Genomic DNA, 20,500 nt, shown 5'->3' on the forward strand with positions numbered 1-20,500 from the left:
ATGAACACCAATAAGTTTAAGGCGTGGTTAAATCACTATCAAGCTGAGAGTATAACCAACTTTGAAAAAGCTCTAGCCTGATATTTTAGAAAAATTTTTCCACAATATTGCTGATCCAAGATTAAAACTTCATTCTTGTGAAAATGGTAATTATAGCGCTGTTCATTTTTACGGGGTATATCTTTCGAAATATACTTCAATAGAATTACAAGGTATTATTTACAATCAATACAAAAAAACACAAAAATAAATCCATTAAAACTACAATAAACATGACACATTATATAAAACAACAACGAATACTTGACAATAAAATATTCCGATATAAATAAAATATATCACTACTAACTAAGTAGGCTCTCTAAAAAAAGATTTTTATAATCTAAAAAACTGTAATAAAAATTCAAAATTTATGCAGAGAGCTTTTCAAAGCTCAATTTACAGGTTATTCCGTTTTATCAGTCGAATTTTCCCCGATTTCCTTTTCGGATTCTGAATCGGAATCATCGTCCGATTTAATTCCGAGAAGTTCCTCAACAATGTCCATATATCTCGCACAATGCACTTGTTTGTTATGATTGACAACTCGGACGAAACGAGTGCTCAATTCTTTAAGTTCGTTTTGAATGGGCGCTAAAACTGTAAACATCGGCGTTTGAAGCGTCTGTGACGTCATCGAAAGTAGAACATAGTCCCGTATTCTTGACTCTAAAAGTAAAGGAGGACATCTTATGACTTTATTTGATTAACGGTAAATATCTTTAAAAAATGATTGTTTCGTTTAACTTCGAGGGGTATTATTAGTCACGATAAAGTTTATCGAAATCTTTCTATTTTTAAATAACGTCTTGGATTAAAATAAAAAATATGAAAACAAAAATGAATTATATCAATTCCGCAAGAAAATCAAAATGAGCAATCAATATAGCTTATTTGGAACTTACTGATGAGAGTTTTGAGTTGATTAGGTTCTTGTTTGTCGTTTGTTAGTAAACCTTTCAGTTGGTTCCTCAAAATATCCCACTGGGCTGGCGTCTTCAATTCAATCTCACGCTTGCTACATTCTTTTTCTGTCTCTGTCTGTATTTGCAAGAAAATACTTTCAACCAAAGTTTCATCCCTAAGAAAAAAAACGATATGATTGTAACATTAAAATTAACTCAAACTGGATGTACAGACTAGTTATTACTTTCAATCCTAATTCCTATCCAAAAACCTTATGAATCCACGAAGAAAATGTTACGGAGCTTGACGGAAGTTACCGAGACTCATTAGCTCATTTTTATTTATTTCAAAACAAAAGATTTATTGTTTACAAACAGGTATCAAACCTTTGCTAGATTTTTCAATAGTTAACTATCGAATTAATGATTGCTTTTTTCATAGATGTACAGGAAATGTCGGGACAATCAAAAAGGTATCAACGACATTGAAAACACGAGTTAATTTCCGACAGGTATATCCTGGCTATCTTAATTGTACTTACGTGGTCATTATAACTATATAACGGGAGCTTAATTACATGGAATCACTTTGAATTTCAATGTTTGACCTCTCAATATTGGGAGAATGAATATTTTAGCCTATTCATTACTATTTCTATAGAAAGGATTCAAAATATTTTGAATGTAACATTCAATAATGAATATTTTGTATATTTACCATTTAGATCCTTGAATGAGTATAAAAATAGTCTTCTTTAAATGAATAATGAAGTCTTCATCAGTGGAGAGGTGTGGCGGCAAAAAATGTAAACAATACGTCAACGAAGACACTGTATTGATCAAGACTTCAAACTGTCCAGAAATTTGTTTCAAACGAAGTTCATCCATAAATAAAGTCTGAATCGAAAATAAAAATTTAAAGCATTCATTAACTTCATGTCATAAACAATTTTTTTAAATATAAACAAACTTTAGACAATAACGTCTGAATTTTTTTAATTGATTATATTTTTAATCAATTTATTATTTAAATTGATTATAGCAAAAAATAGAAAGATATATTCATGAAACTAACCTCAGGGCAGAGTTCAGAGGTTGGAAATAACAATGACAAGTAAGCGTTTGTTATGACAACCCCTGGGGTAACTTTGTTTTGGGAAGATGGACTCCTGATTGAGTTAATAATATCCAATGCATTTTTCAGCCAAATTTTTGTCAAATTTAAACCATCTAAAAAGAAAAAAAGTAAAAACAATTTGGCAATAAGACCTCTAGAAGGCGAGTAAATGAAAACAGAAAATTATTTTGATGCTGAATACCCTCCATAAAAGAAATCTCATCTAACTAACCTTTGTTTTCTTTTAGGAATTCATTGAACTTTTCGTCTTCATATTTTACTGCTTGTTTCATAAGGATGGGTTTTATAGATTTGATTTCATAATTCGCGATGTCGATTTTCATCAGGTTGATTAATTCAAATGTCCCTCTAAAAAAAAGTTAAATGAATCAGAGGAAAAGGAAAAGAAGTGACAAACATTTTGAGCAAAAATTTTCAATTCTTCAAACAATTTAAAATATTTGATAATGAATTAAAAAAATATTATATAACTGCCTACCTTAGTAGAGGTACAAGGTCTGTCTTTGCTTTAAGTGCTTTAATTCTTGCATCCCGAACTGGAGCACAAATTTTCGAAAGTGTGGAAAGTATGAATGAGGCACAAGATACAATATCAAATGCATTGTGATCAATCTGTTGTTTTATAAGTTCCTCGTCAAGGGTTTCTTCTATCTCTGTACGCATTGCACTTGCAGCCTTACTTTTCGGAATTATTTCCAAAATAAGCTGATGAAATAATAAAAAGAATTTAAAACAAGCTAGACAATTTCAGAAGTAATTTCTAAAAAAAAATTATACTGATAATTTGCTTATCGATAACAGAAATAAAGCCTAAAAAAGTTCAGGAATTTAAAATTATACTATACAGTTTTCAATAATAAATCTTTTCAAAAGAATCTGATCAGACCACACCTTTAAACAGGTTTTTTCTGAAAAACACTGATTTTTTACCTAGCATAATATAAGATTAGTTCTAATAATATAGATATTTTGGCTATAACTTTTCCTTGCAAGTTCCAAATTTTAACATAGAAATCTAGAAGTGAAAAATAGCTCAACTCCTAGTGAGTCACAAATAAAATTAAAATTTAATTTTAAGAATAACTTACCATTTTCATTTCCATTAAAAGATTGAATGCATTTTTAAATTCAGGCGGTTCGCTTTTAACTTCTTCTTCTAATACATCCCAGAATGCTTTATGTAAGACATCATGAATTCTTTTCTCCAAACTAGAAAATAAAGAAATTGAGTTACTTTTTCAAAATAACCTTAAGATTAAAAAAAAAAAAGATTAGATATTATATTTTTCCAGGAAGAGAGCTGGAAGTACCTTAAAGACAGCAAGTTCTAGAGAAGAAGCCCCTGCAATTCTTTTTTCATATGATTTTTTGGGTAGTGTCAGTTAGTCAAACTACTCTGAGGTTCGGAATAAAAGTTCACCCAGACATAACAAAGCAAAACAGATTAAAACAGTTTTGCTCCACTATTTTCTTTGAAACTGAACTGCTCCTTTTTATAACTTCGAAATGTTCTGAAACATCACTCTCGATCCGTAACGGAGAGCATACTGAAACAATTTGAAAGAGTAACGTCTGTACATGGTCTAAATGATGCGTTCCAACAAAAAGGATGTAAGTTGGTGTGGTGCAATTATCTAGGTGAGTGTCTTCTCCCCTGTTGATATTTTTCTTGCAAAGTTGTCTGTAAATTAACTTTTCAAATGGAGGCGTAGAGGTCAATTTATTTTGATTAAATGTAAATTTCACTAAAAAACGCTGAGTTATTTTTCACAAGTCTCTTTGCTTTAGAGATTTTGTGGCATATTCTTTCCATATGAGTCAAGTAAATGATTAAGTGCTTTCACAGCATTTAATATTTTGTGTGCATTTTTTACAGGAAGCTAGTCCAGTGCTGTCAATAAGGAATTTCAGTTGGACAGTAATTTTTTGAGCGTAGTAAGAATAATTTGAGAAGGGAAATGAAAAAATTCTTGAGTCTGAAATGACCCTTTGATTGGCATTTATATTTTTCAAATTGAATTTATCTTAAGATAATATTCAAAGTAGTATTATATTGGTAATTTGAAGATTAAAAGTTACGAAAAAAACCTATACCGTAAGTTGGTCTAATGTCGACATCCGTCTTCTAATTTTGACATCCTTCTTTATAGATTGGAATAATAAGATGGTCGAAATCACTGATAGACTAAAGATTTTTTCCTCTCATTGCGCTAATCAAAGTCAATCAGCGATTCCGAGCTTCCTCAGTTTCTATTGTTCCTATCTCTAAAGAAGGGTGTCGAAATTAGAAGACGGATGTCGACATTAGACCAACTTACGGTATATATAGGTTTTTTTCGTAACTTTTAATCTTCAAAGGTGCCAACTCTTACGCATAGGGCATGAGACTCACGCATTTCCACATTGCCTCACCTAATTTTTGAAAAGTTTGATTTCTCCACGCATTTTCGATTTTTGAGAAAAACTCCCCCGTTTTTCTGATTTTTGGAAAAAAAGTTTCCCCTATTTTAAAATTTCCTGATTTCTGATTTTGAGAAATCTGAGAAACCGGGCTAAGATTTTAGATTCTGCTTCAAAATACCGCGAGAGGTCCTAAATCTGACACCCCTGCCTAATTCCGACCCCCCAAATAACTGTTATGAAAAAGAATTCAATGTTTACAAACATTCCCTCTCCAAGTTGAACGATAAACTATTGCTAGAACTCTCGAAACAAAACATCTAACAAGATAGCTGTAATGTCAAGATGTCAATTAATGTAATTAAAAAGTGTGAGTTGTAAAAATGATTACCTTTTATTCTGGATCAGTTGCTCATTTTTAAAACGATAACAGTTTTGTAATAAAAGTGACTTGTGCGGGAAAAATACGAAACTACTTGGGCTGGTTTCCATCAAGAAACAAACAGACTAAATAGCAAAAATGGCGCAAAGTTGAAAAAAGGGACGGATGCGGTAGCACTTAATTTGAATAACAAACATTGAATCAATGAGGCGGCAACTATCAACGCCCTCTTTACCACCCATAAGTCCGGATGTTTATTTACGGAAGGCCCGCAATCAAGCCAAGTGCCAGTGTAAAGTAATAAAAACCAGGCTTGATTACGTAACGTTTCAAAATGAGCACACTCGTACACAGACCTCTTTTATATTTTTGTCTGCTTTGGAAAATCAAAACATCTCATTACTTTTTATGATGCTGTTACTACTGTTGCCATTTATGACGTTGTGCATATTGCAATAAAAAAATATTTGTTTTGTTATAAGAAGCAAATAGACCTTTTTTCAAAGAGGACGTCCTGTTGAATAATTATGTAGTCCAGTCATAAAAACTATGATAGAGCCATGCATAATAACTGCATCATGCATATTGTAATAATTATACATGGTTTTATCATTGTTTTTCTGCTGGACTACATAATTATTCAACAGGGTGGCCTCTTTGAAAAATTATTGTTATTTGGTTCAATTGGTTCAGTGTATCAAATCTCTCAGTTTTGTTGACACTTTGGTATCTTCGTTGCGTCACAGCAAAAGGTTTGTTTTTATTTTAGTTTGTATCTTTGAAAGACCCCATCGGATTTAGGCAGTGGTGTCGGATTTAGGACCTCTCACGGTATAAGACTTTTAACCGGACAGAATAGAAACAGTAAAAGCTTCAGATGGACCAGTAGAAACTATGAAATGATCAGTAAAGATTGGTAACAAGTCGTTGTTTGCAGCATGATGAGTGTAGTCTAGTGTGACTTAACATTTAAAACTGAATAGCGTGAAAGTTTTTTATCTGGAATAAAAATGAAAAATCTCCAATACAAAGTGCTATTTTTAACAATTTTAAGAAGTACAGCCAAACAGCATATTCTCTAAACATTTTGTCTCATTTCTTCAAAGGAAAATTAAGAAGAAAATATAAAATAAACCTGCTGTTTTCAGAAGCCTCGTTCAAAGCTGTGAGTTGAAAGTCATCGTTCATGATCATTTCGTGTGCAAGTGCCATGTTTGCAACGATTGATTCAATGTTTCCAGATATTTGTTCAGTTGCAGACATGATTTATGTTCGTTGTAACTAATTATGATGTCCTTGATGTTGATGCTTTGAAAGGTAGATGAATACTGAAATGAAATGCCATTGACGGTCTCAGCTGATCAGTTTGTCTTTTTTTGCTTTAAATTTCTAGCAAATTCGAGCACTTTCGATTTTCATTTGTTTACATTTTTTCGCGTCTGCGCAATGAAAGATTTTCTCAAAACAGCCATTATACAGAAATTCAGAATCACTACAATAAAGCAAATAGAAAATATTTTTACAGCATACATGACCATACGGACTAGGAATTTTATAAACAAATCCATGTGCTTTACATGTGCTTTTGAAGTATGCGAGAGTTGCAATCTGACAATCTTTAGTACAAAATCTCTCACGGGAGAAAATTATAATTGGATATTATCTATCAACCTTCTCATTTAGACTATTTCATGCAACAGCAATTTTCTGAGGGTATTGTACTAACATACATATAGTTAGCTTTTTGATTGACATATAATATAAATCAAATAAATTTTCAAAAAGTATCAAATTGTCATGGCCCGCACGTAAACAAATACTTAAAAAAAAATACAGTGAACTTTTCTCATTGTTTCAGATGTCAACAAGATTAGCAAGCAAAATTATTGAGTGCTGTGATTTATTGTAGATTTCAGGTTTTTCATGATTGTTACATACATATTATTATTGTGTTGGGAAGGAAATGGGAAGAGTTGTTACTGTATGCTTTACACACACTTTTGGAAGTATTTCGAGTATCATGACTTTTTTTTCTAATTAAAAACAGTAAGTCAACCTGATGCTGATATCTGAGATGGCGTGGTTTAGAAATTAAGCAACCCTCTCAGCTTATTATGTGGGTTTAGCAAGAAAGATGATCACTTGGTTTTTTATGAATAAAAACTCTCTCAGTCATCACCATCAATCATGAAGTGCTAAATACTGATACTCAACTGCATTGAAAGATTAATCCTTTTATTATAATCCAAGTAGTATATATCTGTATATAGTTGTAGTAGAAACCAGCTATTGGGCTATTGCAGAGTAATTTTTTTAAGTTTGTCAATCTAGTCAAAAGCCATTGCAATTATTGGTAAGTTTAGTGGTATATAGAAATTTTCTTGAAAGACCTGGGTACGGGTACGGGACATGCCGCTGGTCAGGGTCCATTTTTTAGGCTCTGAAGATATCTGACAGCTTCCCAAATCTACTAATTTTCAAGATATGTATCTGACACGGTCCACTATGGTTATTTGGACAAAATTTTTTAGTTTTACATCTACTTTTAGTTATTTTTGCCACTTGTTAGGGTGGAAATTGGAAAAAATTTCAAATTTTTGTTCTGACAGGGTCACCATTTTACCAAAAATTCACATCTGACAGGGTCAACTTTTTGAACTCCAGTGGGGCACGTCCCCGTCGGCAGTCAAGGTTGGTGCCCCCTGGGGGAAAGACATCATTGTATTGGTACAATTTTTATGGGAATTTGGAAGAATCACAAGTAATAAGCGATCTTTGATCGCATTTTTTGGATAAAAAAAATGTTCAATTTTGGTTGTGAAGAAAAATTAATGATATTTAAAGATAGGATTTTTTCTTTATCCGATACAGGTCAATAAAACGGATATCTAGTGAAAATTTCATAGCTCTACTCCTTCTTAATCAAATTACCCGATTTTGAGCAACGTTCATTAAAACAAACAAATTATCAAATTTAAAGAAAAACCTAGCTTGCGTGTTTTATTTTTTAAATTTTGATATGATACTCTTCAATCCTCTTTTATTGAGCCATATATCCCTTTTGATACTGTCTAATAAATTTACCAAGGTATTTTTTGAAAAAGGTATGAGTGGTCTAAAACTACAAAAACCATTGACTGGATATAGTATGATGTTGATCCTTTTTTTCATTACTAGCAAGGTTTTTAAATTCAGGCTTTAATTGGTTATCAGTCAATCCATACTTTCAAATGTTAAAATGTTAAACTATATACTTAGTGAGTCAAACAATATTAAAATTCATTATTAAAATATCCTATTTGATTGATTATCGTATATTGTAAAACACATGTTCATTACCTCACACAAAGGCTAATTTTAGTGTTTACAATGTTTTTTTAACAGAAATTATATCAATTTCAATACTCAACAATTTCTTTTAGATAATAGTAGTCATAAAAACTGGTTCTCTCGTCTATTCCTTCTTGCAAAGGTTTTATAGTAGCAGATGTTTTATAGTAGCAGATGTTTTATTTGTCATTATAAATCTCATATTGTCATTTTCCTAGGAGAGTATCATCAAACCAAATACGATTCAATGACATATTATTAAAAAGAAAAATGTGACTGGTGTTGTTTGAAGAAGAAGAAGAAGAAAAAAGATAGAGGATGGAAGTGCTTCAACACACAGGTAAATTATTTAAGAAGGTACTTGTTCTGTTTCGGGTTTACAATAGTTTGAATTTAAAGTCCTTTTGTTTTAAGTATGCCCTTTATTGCTATCATTTGGGAACTACTTTCAAGTGTTCTAGTGTGATTATGATGATTTACGATGGTTTCAAACAGCAAAAAAGATGAACTCAAGATGAGATTTTCATTGACTTTAGAGTGCAGGGTCTTGCTTCAATAGTTTTTTTTCATTTTAGAATTGTGATTGTCATGGAGGGGTGATATCGATTTAATTTAATGAAAAATATACAAAAGATTTGATGAAAAGTATTCGAAATGCTATTTTAAGCTCCAAACTTTTGAAAATCAATCCTCTTTTCACTTTAAATTTCATTCCTACTCTAAGTCAAAATGTCAATGTTTTAAACAAATCGATAGTTGATTTGAATGTCTTTCAAACTATATTATTACACAATCATTAAAAGTTCGATTTTAAAATTTGAACTGAGGTCAAAAGGATTATTAAAAGTAAAAACCTCGAATTTTTAGTGTAATAAAGTTTTCTTTCTATTGTCGATATAAAAAGAAAATTATATTTCCCTAATCCCCTCTCTATCTTAGCAAAGTTTTCATTGAAACGTTCTTCATGTTTTCTTTTCATACATCTCTTCTTTTTTTCTCACCAAAAGAAAGGCCAGGGCCTGGTATACCAAACCCTAAGAGCCATCCCCAATGGAGCCATGATCCCCAAATGACAACAAAGATATGGTTGGCACCTTTCCAAAGGAACGGATCCAATGACTCAATGGAATCATCAAATGATGGAATTCCAACATTACAGGACCTTTTAAAAACACGACCTAAAACAGCATGTGTTATGGAGAGTTCCAGTGAAAATATCACTCACAGTAACCATGAGATACTGGTCAATTTATTAAATGTCCTAGAAACCAGAAGATTAAGGAAATCAGCTTATTCCCCAAGGTGAGATCACTGTGTTTTCTATGTGCTTCAAGTTCGGTTCCTTTTTAAAAAAGGGAGAAAAACTTCTTATTGTTTTCGATTTTTATATCCGTTTTTATCTGTCCCTTTTTTCTGCTATCCCCTTTTTTGCAATTTTAAGCTTCCTGAATACAATGATGTTTTAATACAAGTTCCTTTGTCAGCTCTGGCAAAGGTTTATATATTGTTTTGAAGGACAATTTATGTGGACATTTCAAGAAAATTTATATGATATCAATTTCTTTTTAAAATTTTCAAAATGGCGCCATTCTTCATCGAGTTTTTTGTAACTTATATGTTTTCTTTTTCATTTAGATCTCAAAGTGTTTGTAGCACTGGTGAGACGAGCAACGACATCGAAGCATTACATTCTCTATACAAGATCTACATGTCGGAGTCAGTGAAAAGGAAAAAGCAACCTTCCATTATCCAATTCCAACAGATGGAAAACCAAAGTAGACCTGCAACAGCTCATCCATGCGACTGCGCTTGTGATAAAAATGTCGAGCACAAGGAAACAGTCAAACATACAAGAAGCAATCACAGTCCAACCTCTCCTCGCATCAACAGTGGTCATCCAAAAAGTGCGAGATTCAAAACTCTCCCTTTAACGAAAGTAGAATTCATACGAGAAGATCACATCAGAAACGTTGCAGAGAGAAGACGAAAATGCAAAAGTGCGTCTCTAGGGACGATTCGACCACAAGAGGATTTATGGGATCGCTTTGGTTTGTCTCCTGTCAAAAATACGACAGAAGGGAAATACGATACAGTGTTGCAAAGTCTGAGTGATGAGTTGACGTTAGCTCTTGAAGATCACGCTGTTCAGGTGTTGGAAAATGGAACGCTGATCCTTGATGCAGGTAAGGACTTTTTGATTTTTGATGAATTCTGTTTTATTATCATACATTATTAAACAAAATGTTGGTATCAATCTGTAACCCAATTTCTTTTGAAACAGACCGAATTATATTTTTTATACTTGATCAATTTCTCAATTCAATAAATCTTTTTCATAATCCTAGACCTAGACATAATTGTCTGTAAGTATTAACTTTAAGAACGAGAATATGTTATGCCTGGACTTCGCTGTCCTTTTCAAAGATAGCATAATTAATTTAATCGAGTTATTCTCTTTAAGTCAGTTTTAGAAAAGCTCAAGTCTCGTTAAGTAAAGTGTACATTTGACAGCAGATGTTTTTATTTTTTCGAATTTTCTGTGATAAGTTTTACATGAACAAAATTGAAAGTGTGAACTTTTGAAAAAAATCAACATGTTAACTTTGTGTTAGCTTACAAGAAAATGATAGCTATCTTCAATATTGCGTGAGAGTAGTTTTCATTGAAAAACTTGAATGGGCCCCATAAAAATTCAATTTCAAATTGGATCTCGGAATGAACTTAATTGAGTTGGCTCAAATTAAATAAATTGTTGAAAAATTCGATTAGAGAATAATAGTTTTCAAAGGCAATGTTATGAAGAGTTAAATAAACATAAACCCATGATAATGACGTATGCTTTATACGAAATGTTCACTGGACATTTCCCTAAACTTCCAAGATATGCTTTCTCACCAAGTCACATCGGTAATATTGCAAAATATTTCTAAAGTTGATATATAATAGTTATATTTAGGAGTTAGAATGATTAATTTCTACAGATATAAGATAAGAGTGTCATACCGAAGTGTTAAAACATTATGTTATAATACAAACCTTTTGAAAAGAGTCCAGAATCTTGATTGGCGCAACCACCCAACCCTTCAAGAGATCTATCATGGACTTCCAAGAATTTCCTCTGTTTTGACCAGCAGGATGCTCTTTTTTTCAGGTCACTGTTTCCGTGCGAAAAACGAAATCGTGTCAGAAATTTTCCTTTGGTGTCCTGTGGGCCCTAGGCGCTCGAGAAAGCGCACATTTCTTGATATTTTGAAACGGGAAACAGGGCTAGAGATTGAGGAACTGGGTACTGTAATGGCTGATCGAGAGCTGTGGAGGGAGGGCTATTGTTTGTTTCCGACCTCGGACCTAGATCGAAGGATGATGATGATGCTAAAACATTTTTACTTTACAGTATTTTGAGCAAAACGCTATGATTTGTTTAGATGACCCATATCCATTGTCGCATCATCACAATCATTCTCACCGGCCTGGTGATGGCTACCGAAGTTGCAGTCGAACTGAATCGAGGTCAATTACTCCTCGTATTGTTATCGAAAGAAGTGACGGTTCACGGCAACGTTTTGTTCAAGAGGAGTCATTCCCAGGTTTGCCTTGTTTTTGTCTGTGTATACATTTTCTATTTTTTTCTTCTTTTTTTTAATTTTTGTAAATTCATTCACGCAAGATCTCAAGAGTAGGAATTTTCTACACAGATTCAAAATTTTTGCTTTCGTTTTTTTTTTCTTTCTCTTCCTATCCCACTGTTTGGACTGAGTGTCCTCATAGAGAAGACTCAGTATGGACATTGCGGCTGATCTTTTCATTCTCTCTGTTCCCTTCTCATCAATAGGGGAAGATTCGATAGACTCTGTCGATTCAGCTAATCGATTGAATCGTAAGAAAACATCGAATTCACGACCATCAACACCCGAAGAACAAGATGAAATCCTTTACCAGAGCAATACGCTGAAAGAAAGATTATTACAATCACGCTGTAGTGAGAGTAACTCGATTAACTCCAGTGACGTCATTGACAACACGACCAAAGAAGGCAGAAACTCAATCTACGATACCGAGAGTAATATTGACTACGAGGAATCATTAATATTCTCGGATGCAGAGGAAGATCCTTTTGATGAAATGGAAATGGAAACTTTATCAAACACTAAATGGTGCGGCAAACGTTCTCAGATGAACCGCCCAATAACTGCTCGGATACGTAGCAAATCAGCCCAAAATACAAATTTTTCTAATTCACCCATTGATGTTCAAACATTTGATCTACACACGCAGCACCAACACCAAAATTCATTACATAAACACAATAACAACAATATTCATCTAATCCAACATTCTATAGAACAAAACAAATCTAGCAAGTCTGGTGATCTTGAAAGCATAAAGGCCAAGCATTCTTGTAATACCAAAGGATTGCCGAATGCTATAAATAGTGAAAATACCGCAGAATTAAAACTTCAAACTCCTAAAACAGGCTTTACTCAACTTGATTTAAAAACATTGGACAAACAGGATAATGAAGAACCTCTTTTCCAAAGAGTAAACACCATTAATGTAAGTTCAAAATAAAACAGATTATCTTAAGGGACAACTAATTTTCGCGGAACTTATTTTCGCTGTTTGAAGGTACTAAATTGGCGCATTTTGTGGAACTAATTTTTGTGGTTAGCACTGGTTAGCACCCACTTTTTGCCCGGAAATTCTTTCATATTCCTAGAGTTTTTTGACTAATTTTCGTGGTAGACACCCGAAACGCGAAAATTAGTTCCCGCGGAAATTAGTTCCCTTTTGGTACGATATAAAAGGTTTTTTGTTGCTCAGTGATCTGAAAACTGTTATAAATCTTAAGCAGTTTCCTTTAGCTTTTTACAATTCGGACTTAGTATGTTTTCCCTTTCTCCGTCATCTATTTACTTTTACTTTCATTTAAGTAAGTAAGTAAGTAAGTAAGTCTGCGACCGCAGTCAGAGGCGACCCTAAGGCTCGTCTTTCGATAGCTATCTACCCGAGGTAGGGGAGGGCGCCACTCTTTCTCCCTGGATTGCTCCCCTAACCCTTGACCCTTCTCTTAATTGCTAAGGATCAAGCGGAGAGACATCAAGTACCATTTTGTGAATCTTTAGTATGACCCGGCTGGGGGTTGAACTCGTAATCTTGCGCACCGTAGCCGGATGCTCTACCACTGCACTACGGTCGCTTTACTTTCATTTACCTGTTTTTACTTACACAGAAAAACGGACATCTATCACCAACCAATGTCACAAGCCTCCAACATTTCCAGAAGATGAATATTCATGATACAAAGAGTCGTTTGATAGACATTGACGTACAAAGAGAAAACACAACACCAAAAGAAAAGAAGGAAAAATCGATCATAAGAGCTAAATCAGCTCATACCATAACCAAAGCAACCAAATCTGAAGAAACTAACGCTAGAAAGAAAGCTACTTCAACTGGAAGGCCTAGAAGCAGATCTCATCTTTCCATAGAGGAACGTGATTCGACCGTCCAACGAAAATCGAAATCAGCGAGTAGTGTACGTTCACCAAGGTCCAAATCTAAAGGCCCAAAGAAATTAACAAAAGATGAAAAAGACAGGAAAAAGGAAAGAAGTGCTGACATCAAGAAATTGAAGTAATTTTTCATTCCATCCGCTTTCTTATTTTCTACACGTTTTTTTTATAAGAACATCCAAAATTTTTGAAGCCTTCGAATGTTCTTAACTTTTTGAGTTTTAAGCCTAAAAATGTTTTTAACATGTTCTTATTTTGACCATTTTGTGAGTATTTTTGACCATTTTCCTAAGAAATAGGGTGTTTTGAGTCTTAAAAGCCTTAAAATGTTGGTCATTGAAGCCTTATGTTCTTATATAGTTTGTTCTTATAAAAAAAACGTGTATTGGACATTTTCTAACCAAGAAGTGTATTAATTTTTACATTTCACCCTGCTACGACACGCTTTGCTCTGAAGGTTGGGTATATTTTAAATTGGTCCACTTCTTTAGAGCTTTAGCGTGGGCGTGTGCCAATACGCCATCAGAATACATATCAGATAAATTTCACCCAGGTTAAATGATTTAATAATTTACTGAGGATAACCGTCTCGATGGAATAGGTATTTTGAATTATATCAAAATAATATGGCTTTTTTCCTACACAGCGCATTCAACAATGAATGTCATATTTTGTCACTTTATTTTATATTTAATTTGACTAATAGGCAATTGGAAAAAGCAGAAGAAAAACGAAAAGAGAAGAATAAACTTTTGGAGGAGAAAAAAGAAAAGTTGGAAGAGAGAAAGAAAGAGTTTGAGGATACACAAGCTGACTTGCTTCGACAAGAGGAGGAGATGAAGAAGACATTGAATGATCAACGTGCTTTGTTAGCTCAAGAACGAAAACAAAAACGCAAAGATGAAGCAGAGAAAAGAAGACAAGAAGTAAGATTTCATTCCATTATTCAAATACACGCTTTTTTTATAAGAATATACTTTATAAGAATATTTATGATGAAATTGGCCAAAAATTTAAGAATATGGTAAGAAAACAACCATCGTGGAGTTTGCTAACTGTGAACCTAACAATGCCATTTTTAGAGCATTTTACCGTTAAATTGCCACTTATTACCCAGCAATCTAAAAGATCCAATAAAGATGCCAAAGTTTTTCTTAAAGTATGTATTGCATGCTAGATTTTGACTGGGATTGGATCCAAATATAAGAATACCGTAAGAATATTTTAGGATGATTTTCCTCAAAAAGTTAAGAATATTTATGATGAAATGAAAAACACCATTTTTATAAAAAAAGCGTGTAGTGAAGAATTTAGACTAAAAAAAGTGCTTTGCAATCGGTTAAAGCTGTGCCAAAGACTCTTCGGCCTCTTTGTGGCTTTCAAAGTGGACGTCCACTTGACTATACGACTGTATTACAAAAATGGTTTTCAACACCACTGATAAGATATATATATTTTCGCCATAGCTTAGTGACCTATGACTATAAATATAATGAAAATATTAGCCTCTCTCTTTTTATGTTTCATATTTATTTTATTTAGTAACATCCAACACTTCCTTTTACTTGAGCTCAGATCTCTCATCTTCACCAGATATAGAGAAATTCAATTTTATCACAAAAATAAAGGCTGACTGGACGTGCTTAATTTTGACAATTTTGACTATAAACGTTCTTGAAATCAATTTGAACATACAGAATTACCTTTGGTTATAAAAATTGGCCCTAAAGTTGAACAAATCTGCTCTAATTTAAAGTTGAGCGGTAAAAGAATAGAATTACTACAGTTACAAAACTTTCTTATGAATTCAAACAATTTTGAGTATAAGGTTGGTTAATCTCGTCAACTCTCAGGCTGATGTTCTTACAATGTATTAACTTTTCCCGAATTTCAGCCTAAATATTCTTATACACTGGGTTCTAATAAAAGAAACCTTGAAAAATATCCCATATCTTTATTCTTAACTTTCAGGTAGAAAAGCGTCGAGAAGAGAAACGCCTGATGGATTTAGAGATGGCTCGTAAAAATGCAGAGATAGCTGCGGTTGAAAAAGAAGAAAAAGAAAAAGCTGAAGCTCTCAAAGGTATTATAACTGTTTATTCACTCACAATGCAACATGTTCCATCCCACCCACACAAGAAAAAAAGTGCGTGTCTCATGCTTTTTTGTTTTTGTTTCATGGGACAAAAGGTGAGGGAAATACCCAAAAGACACACTTATTTTGTCCCTGGGACAAAAGTGAGAGAAGCACAAATGGGCTCTTCCAGAAAAAAATTGTACATGGGGGGTGGAGGATATAACAATTTTTAGTGATTTACCACCCCCCCCCCCCGAACAGGGTGACTTTTGGCCCCCGGACAATAGGTTTTACCACAAATTTTGATGATTTTTTGCTACCCCCCGGACAAAATATCCTCCACCCCCCATGTACAGTTTTTTTCTGGAAGAGCCCAAATGTTACTAAAAGAAAAATAGGGTGGAGACACGACCATACGAGAAAGCGTTTCAGGTCGGTGGGATGGAGTATGTTGCATTGCACCAACGCGAAAGAACTTCTTGTGTTCCAAAGCCTTTACACTCCTGTATCAGTGGTACTTGATTTCTTCACCAGGTACAATGGAGAATTGATGCTATCTGAAAGATACAGTAGTGGAACCTTTTCTATTATTTTTTTATTAGAATGAACTTTGTAAGAACTACGAGGTTCTTAATTTTCGACAAGAACAATTATAAGAAAAATGTCGAGCTTCAAGCAATTTAATGTTCAAAGTTTGAATTTGGTAGAGACCTGAATTAAGCTCAATTTCGCCTTAAAAGTAAGAATATTCCGATAAGAAATATTGAGGCTGAGCTCAACTACAACAAAATTGATGAAAAATAGTGTAAGTGAAAAAATTGATCAAATTTCAATTAAAGTTAGTCTTTCTGCTTTCGTATACGTTTTTTTATAGAAATACGTCATGACTATGCCCCCTATGTATGTGTAATCTTTCTAGTTTCTACGACATGCTTATGCTTATTGTGTTGGCGTTTACATGAACACGTGCTCCCAAAAGAACATTAAGCAATTAATGTGAATTGTTTGCTTTTTGGTATGAAATTGCCACCATAGTAACATCCTATAACCTGATAATTTATCTAAAACTGAGAAGTAATTATCGTGTTTAAGTTTGATACAAAACAATTAGTAATAAATTAGTAGCGAATTTCAAAACAGTTTTATGTTAACCAAGGATGTCGACCCGAATAGTTTACGAAAGCTAACAAAATCGATACGCATATGTTGTTGCTTCTTTCATGGTATTTGATAGAAATGAATGTACACTTTGCGTTAGATGGCTGACGGGCCTTTGTTAGGCTAGAGTCTACTTCTTGCTGAGCTTTGCTTTCTACCTTAAGTGGATAAATTTTGGCGTGGATTTAATTTTGGCGTGGATTTAATTTGGCAAATGACCAAAGTACGATTTTTGGCGGGGATTTAATTTGGCGAAAGACAAAAAAGGTGTTTTTTATTGAGGTGTTTTGCTGAAGCTCAGAATAGAAAAAAATCATACGTATAACATAAAATCGGTTGTAAAGGTAAAGATAGTTTGTTAAAATGTATACACGATCGCTTTAAGAAAGGCAAAAATATAGTTTTCTGAAATTTCTCGATAAAAAACATGACTTATCTTTAATTTTGGCGGTGATTTAATTTGGCGAAAGGGAAATTTCTAAAAATTTAGCTGGGATTTAATTTGGCGAATTGCCGAATTTGGAAATTTTGGCGAGGATTTAATTTGGCGAATTTTGACAAATTTCGCCAAATTCGCCAAATTTAATCCCCGCCAAAATTTACCCACTTAAGGGTAATAATGTTCAAATAAAAACATTGCTTCATTCATTTTTTACCTGGCAAAATAAACGAAAATCTGGCGGACTGTTTTACAGTCCACCTAAGCAAAATCATATTACCATATACTACCGGGCCACTTAATCGCTAAAATAGCTTCAAGTGGACACCGGGCTAGGCTCTTGTGTACCGTAATTGATTGACAGAGATGTTAACAAGGCTTGGAGTTTCTCTGCTGCTAGAGTCTAAATATTTGATTTCTCACATTTTCTCATTTATTTACTTTTGAGATTTTTAGTCTCGTTTCTTCGTTTCAATTTAATCTCATTTCAACGTAATTTGAGCTATTGGTTGATGATATTGATAAACTTTTAATATAAAAAAAAAGATTCTCAAGACTTTTGTTGACTGTTTGAAATCATTTATCTAAAAATCACTTTCTTGGATGGGATGAATTTGCTTTTCTTCCAGTTTTGACATACTGATGTCAAATTGGACTTACAAAATGTCACATAGGACTAACATTAAAAAATCTTTAACAGTTATTAAAATTCTGTCAACATATTTCTTGACTTGTCAACAACAATCAATACAGTAAATGTTATAAGAAATTTACGATATTTAATAATTTGGACCTTGGAAAAATTTCTTTGTAATTCCTGTCATCAAAAACAATTTCTAAAAAAAAATCACTAGAATGCTCTTAAAAAGCTAAAAATAAGAATATTTTTAGTCTTACAACCAATAGGATTTTTGGCTTTCTTTAAAAAAAAAATGTGACAAGCCTTAAATAAAGCCCAACACAATGAAATGCTAGAATCAAAGCTCCTTCAAGTAGGAATCGGTTTTTATAAGGATATTTTATTTTGATTCCAAATTAATTTTTTTTCAGCTGAATTAAAACGACTTGAAGAGGAGAAGCGAGCAAAACTTTTAGAAGAACAGAGACTGGAAGAAGAAAGACAACGAAAAAGAGAAGAGGAGGAAAGATTGGAACAGGAACGATTGAAAGAATTGGAAAAGGTGAAACTTTCTAAGCATGCTGTCTGACTGTCTGTCATGAACTTCTTAGTCTAACGAGGAATCCAAATCAAATTGAATTGTGAGAAAATACAAATCCTATTTTCTTCAACATTTTAAAATATTGCGAAACTTTTGAACGAAATCGGCGATACAATGATAATTTTGTCCCTTTCAGTCTCATGATGTGCAATTTTCTTCTTCCTCTATTTTTAATTGAAATGAAACTGAGGATAGAGGTTTCCTGCTGCGAGTTTTTTTCTATGAAATTTCTATTATTCAAAGAGTTTTCTTGGTAATCCAAAAAAAAAAGGAATCTCAGTATTTTCATTTTTTTTGTCATGTGTACGAGGAGCGAAACTGAATTTTATTAGATGATGGTACGTAGATTTCTGAAAAAAGCAGGGATGAGCTGGAGTTTTTACAAGATACTTGACTAATTGGTCATTTGAAGTGATAGAGATGACGCGTTCTTTAGAAAAAGTAACAAAATTGTTTTATTACTGGTTAACGACCAACCAAATCAAATAAGAGCTTGTAAAAACTCCAGCTTGTCCCAAAAGCAGGCTGAAACATTGCTTGTATAGGCTATCTTGATGAGCAAAATTATATTTCAATACATGATTTTCTTTGTAGGTTGAATTACTGAAGATTGAAGAAGAACGACGGAAACGAGAACAAGTGCTGATGGCAGCAGAAATGAAATTGAGGTTGTTAGAAGAAGAACAAGCGAAACAGAGAGATAAACAACTGCTTGAACAACAAAGAATCGAGAAGAAAAAGAATACCTCATCAAAAGAGAGCATGAAAGGTAATCATAAAACCCAAAAAGTAAAAAATCAACATTGTTTGGGATCTCATTTGATATGCGTGCGATTTATGCTTTGTTTTCTTTGAGATTGGGGAAACTTTTTAACTACTTTAGAAGCTTCCCGGAGGATACTAGGTTTACGAGATGACTGGTATGTCCGAGCCAAAGTTTGAAAATCGACCTTTAGAGAGACTGAATTTCGAAAAGTTTGTCAATTTTTTGACAATTTTGCCACCCTTAAAGAGACTATTTTTTATTTTCGTAATTTTAGAACCCTTACAGACTCAATTGCTTCTTAATGATTTTTGTACCCCTTTGAACTTTCGATTACTCATCTTTATACCTAAATCTTTCAAAAAAGTGTTGACAAAAAGGATAGAAATGTATCAAGAATAATAAACAACCCACTACCTCCTTCTTTCTATAGGTTAATAAAGGAAAAGCAATACTCAGAAGAACAACAAAGATTAGCTGAAGAAAAAACTCGTAAAGCAAAACAAGAAGCCGAACGTAAACGTCTCGCTCTTCTTGAACGTCAACGTGTGAACCTTGATAAAAGGAAAGAATTTGCGTTTACTAAATACAATCAAAAGACTTCAAAATCTAATGAGTTCTCTTATTTTGTTCAAGTACCTCGAGAGGTTTGGGAACTACCTATTGGTTGGCATGATAAACCTAAATACAAAGCTGGTGGAAGTCGAAAAAAGTGACTGTGGAATTGATACTTTGGTGTGGATCCAGGAAAGTTTTGATTTTTGTCAAATGTAGGGAGAACTTTTTTTAATTTTCATGACAACAATGCTTTTTTAGAAGAATTAGAATTCTTTAATTTATAAATAGAAATTTGTAATTATTTAATTAATAATTTTAAGATGTATATTTTTTGTTAGCTCAAAATCGAAAGGAGAAAAAGGTACCGTTTTTTTTTTGACACATCCGGTATTTTCAAAACACCCTCCTTATCTCCTACCAAAAATGTTGGCATAGTGTGCAAGGAGGTTCCAGGTCCCACCTAAAAATTTAGGTCCCACCTAACCCTAAAATTCCCACCCTCAATCCAAACTCCCAGATCCCAGCTAAAAATGCTATCCTCACGAAAAATTATACTAATTCGAGGAACTAAACAAAAA

The 20,500-nt window shown here is 33.2% G+C and overlaps 2 protein-coding genes across 4 annotated transcripts; one reads left to right on the plus strand and one right to left on the minus strand.

The window, feature by feature from the left end:
- Positions 1 to 161: 161 nt before the first annotated feature.
- On the minus strand, positions 162 to 6,259 carry LOC136814944 (T-complex protein 11-like protein 2). Its single transcript, XM_067071371.1, has 8 exons — positions 6,000 to 6,259; positions 3,171 to 3,291; positions 2,561 to 2,787; positions 2,294 to 2,430; positions 2,020 to 2,174; positions 1,663 to 1,841; positions 945 to 1,120; positions 162 to 708 (listed from the first exon to the last, which is right to left on the minus strand). The coding sequence occupies exons 1-8, from the start codon at positions 6,125 to 6,127 to the stop codon at positions 446 to 448; spliced, it is 1,386 nt and encodes a 461-aa protein (XP_066927472.1). The 5' UTR covers positions 6,128 to 6,259; the 3' UTR covers positions 162 to 445.
- A 326-nt stretch (positions 6,260 to 6,585) lies between these two features.
- LOC136814943 (calponin homology domain-containing protein DDB_G0272472-like) lies at positions 6,586 to 20,241 on the plus strand. Of its 3 annotated transcripts, XM_067071370.1 has the most exons (13): positions 6,730 to 6,879; positions 8,413 to 8,534; positions 8,770 to 8,839; positions 9,202 to 9,496; positions 9,830 to 10,377; positions 11,620 to 11,781; positions 12,027 to 12,748; positions 13,425 to 13,828; positions 14,414 to 14,633; positions 15,679 to 15,790; positions 18,432 to 18,562; positions 19,196 to 19,370; positions 19,798 to 20,241. In XM_067071370.1, the coding sequence occupies exons 3-13, from the start codon at positions 8,833 to 8,835 to the stop codon at positions 19,800 to 19,802; spliced, it is 2,781 nt and encodes a 926-aa protein (XP_066927471.1). In that variant the 5' UTR covers positions 6,730 to 6,879; positions 8,413 to 8,534; positions 8,770 to 8,832; the 3' UTR covers positions 19,803 to 20,241. The 3 variants fall into 3 exon arrangements, with proteins under 3 accessions (XP_066927470.1, XP_066927469.1, XP_066927471.1); XM_067071369.1 differs by lacking the exons at positions 6,730 to 6,879; positions 8,770 to 8,839 and adding an exon at positions 6,586 to 6,672; XM_067071368.1 differs by lacking the exon at positions 8,770 to 8,839 and having other exon boundaries at positions 6,718 to 6,879.
- Positions 20,242 to 20,500: the final 259 nt, after the last annotated feature.

This window comes from Clytia hemisphaerica, unplaced genomic scaffold (assembly GCF_902728285.1).
Source record: "Clytia hemisphaerica strain Z4C2 unplaced genomic scaffold, Clytia hemisphaerica genome assembly, whole genome shotgun sequence".
Classification (NCBI taxonomy): domain Eukaryota; kingdom Metazoa; phylum Cnidaria; class Hydrozoa; order Leptothecata; family Clytiidae; genus Clytia; species Clytia hemisphaerica.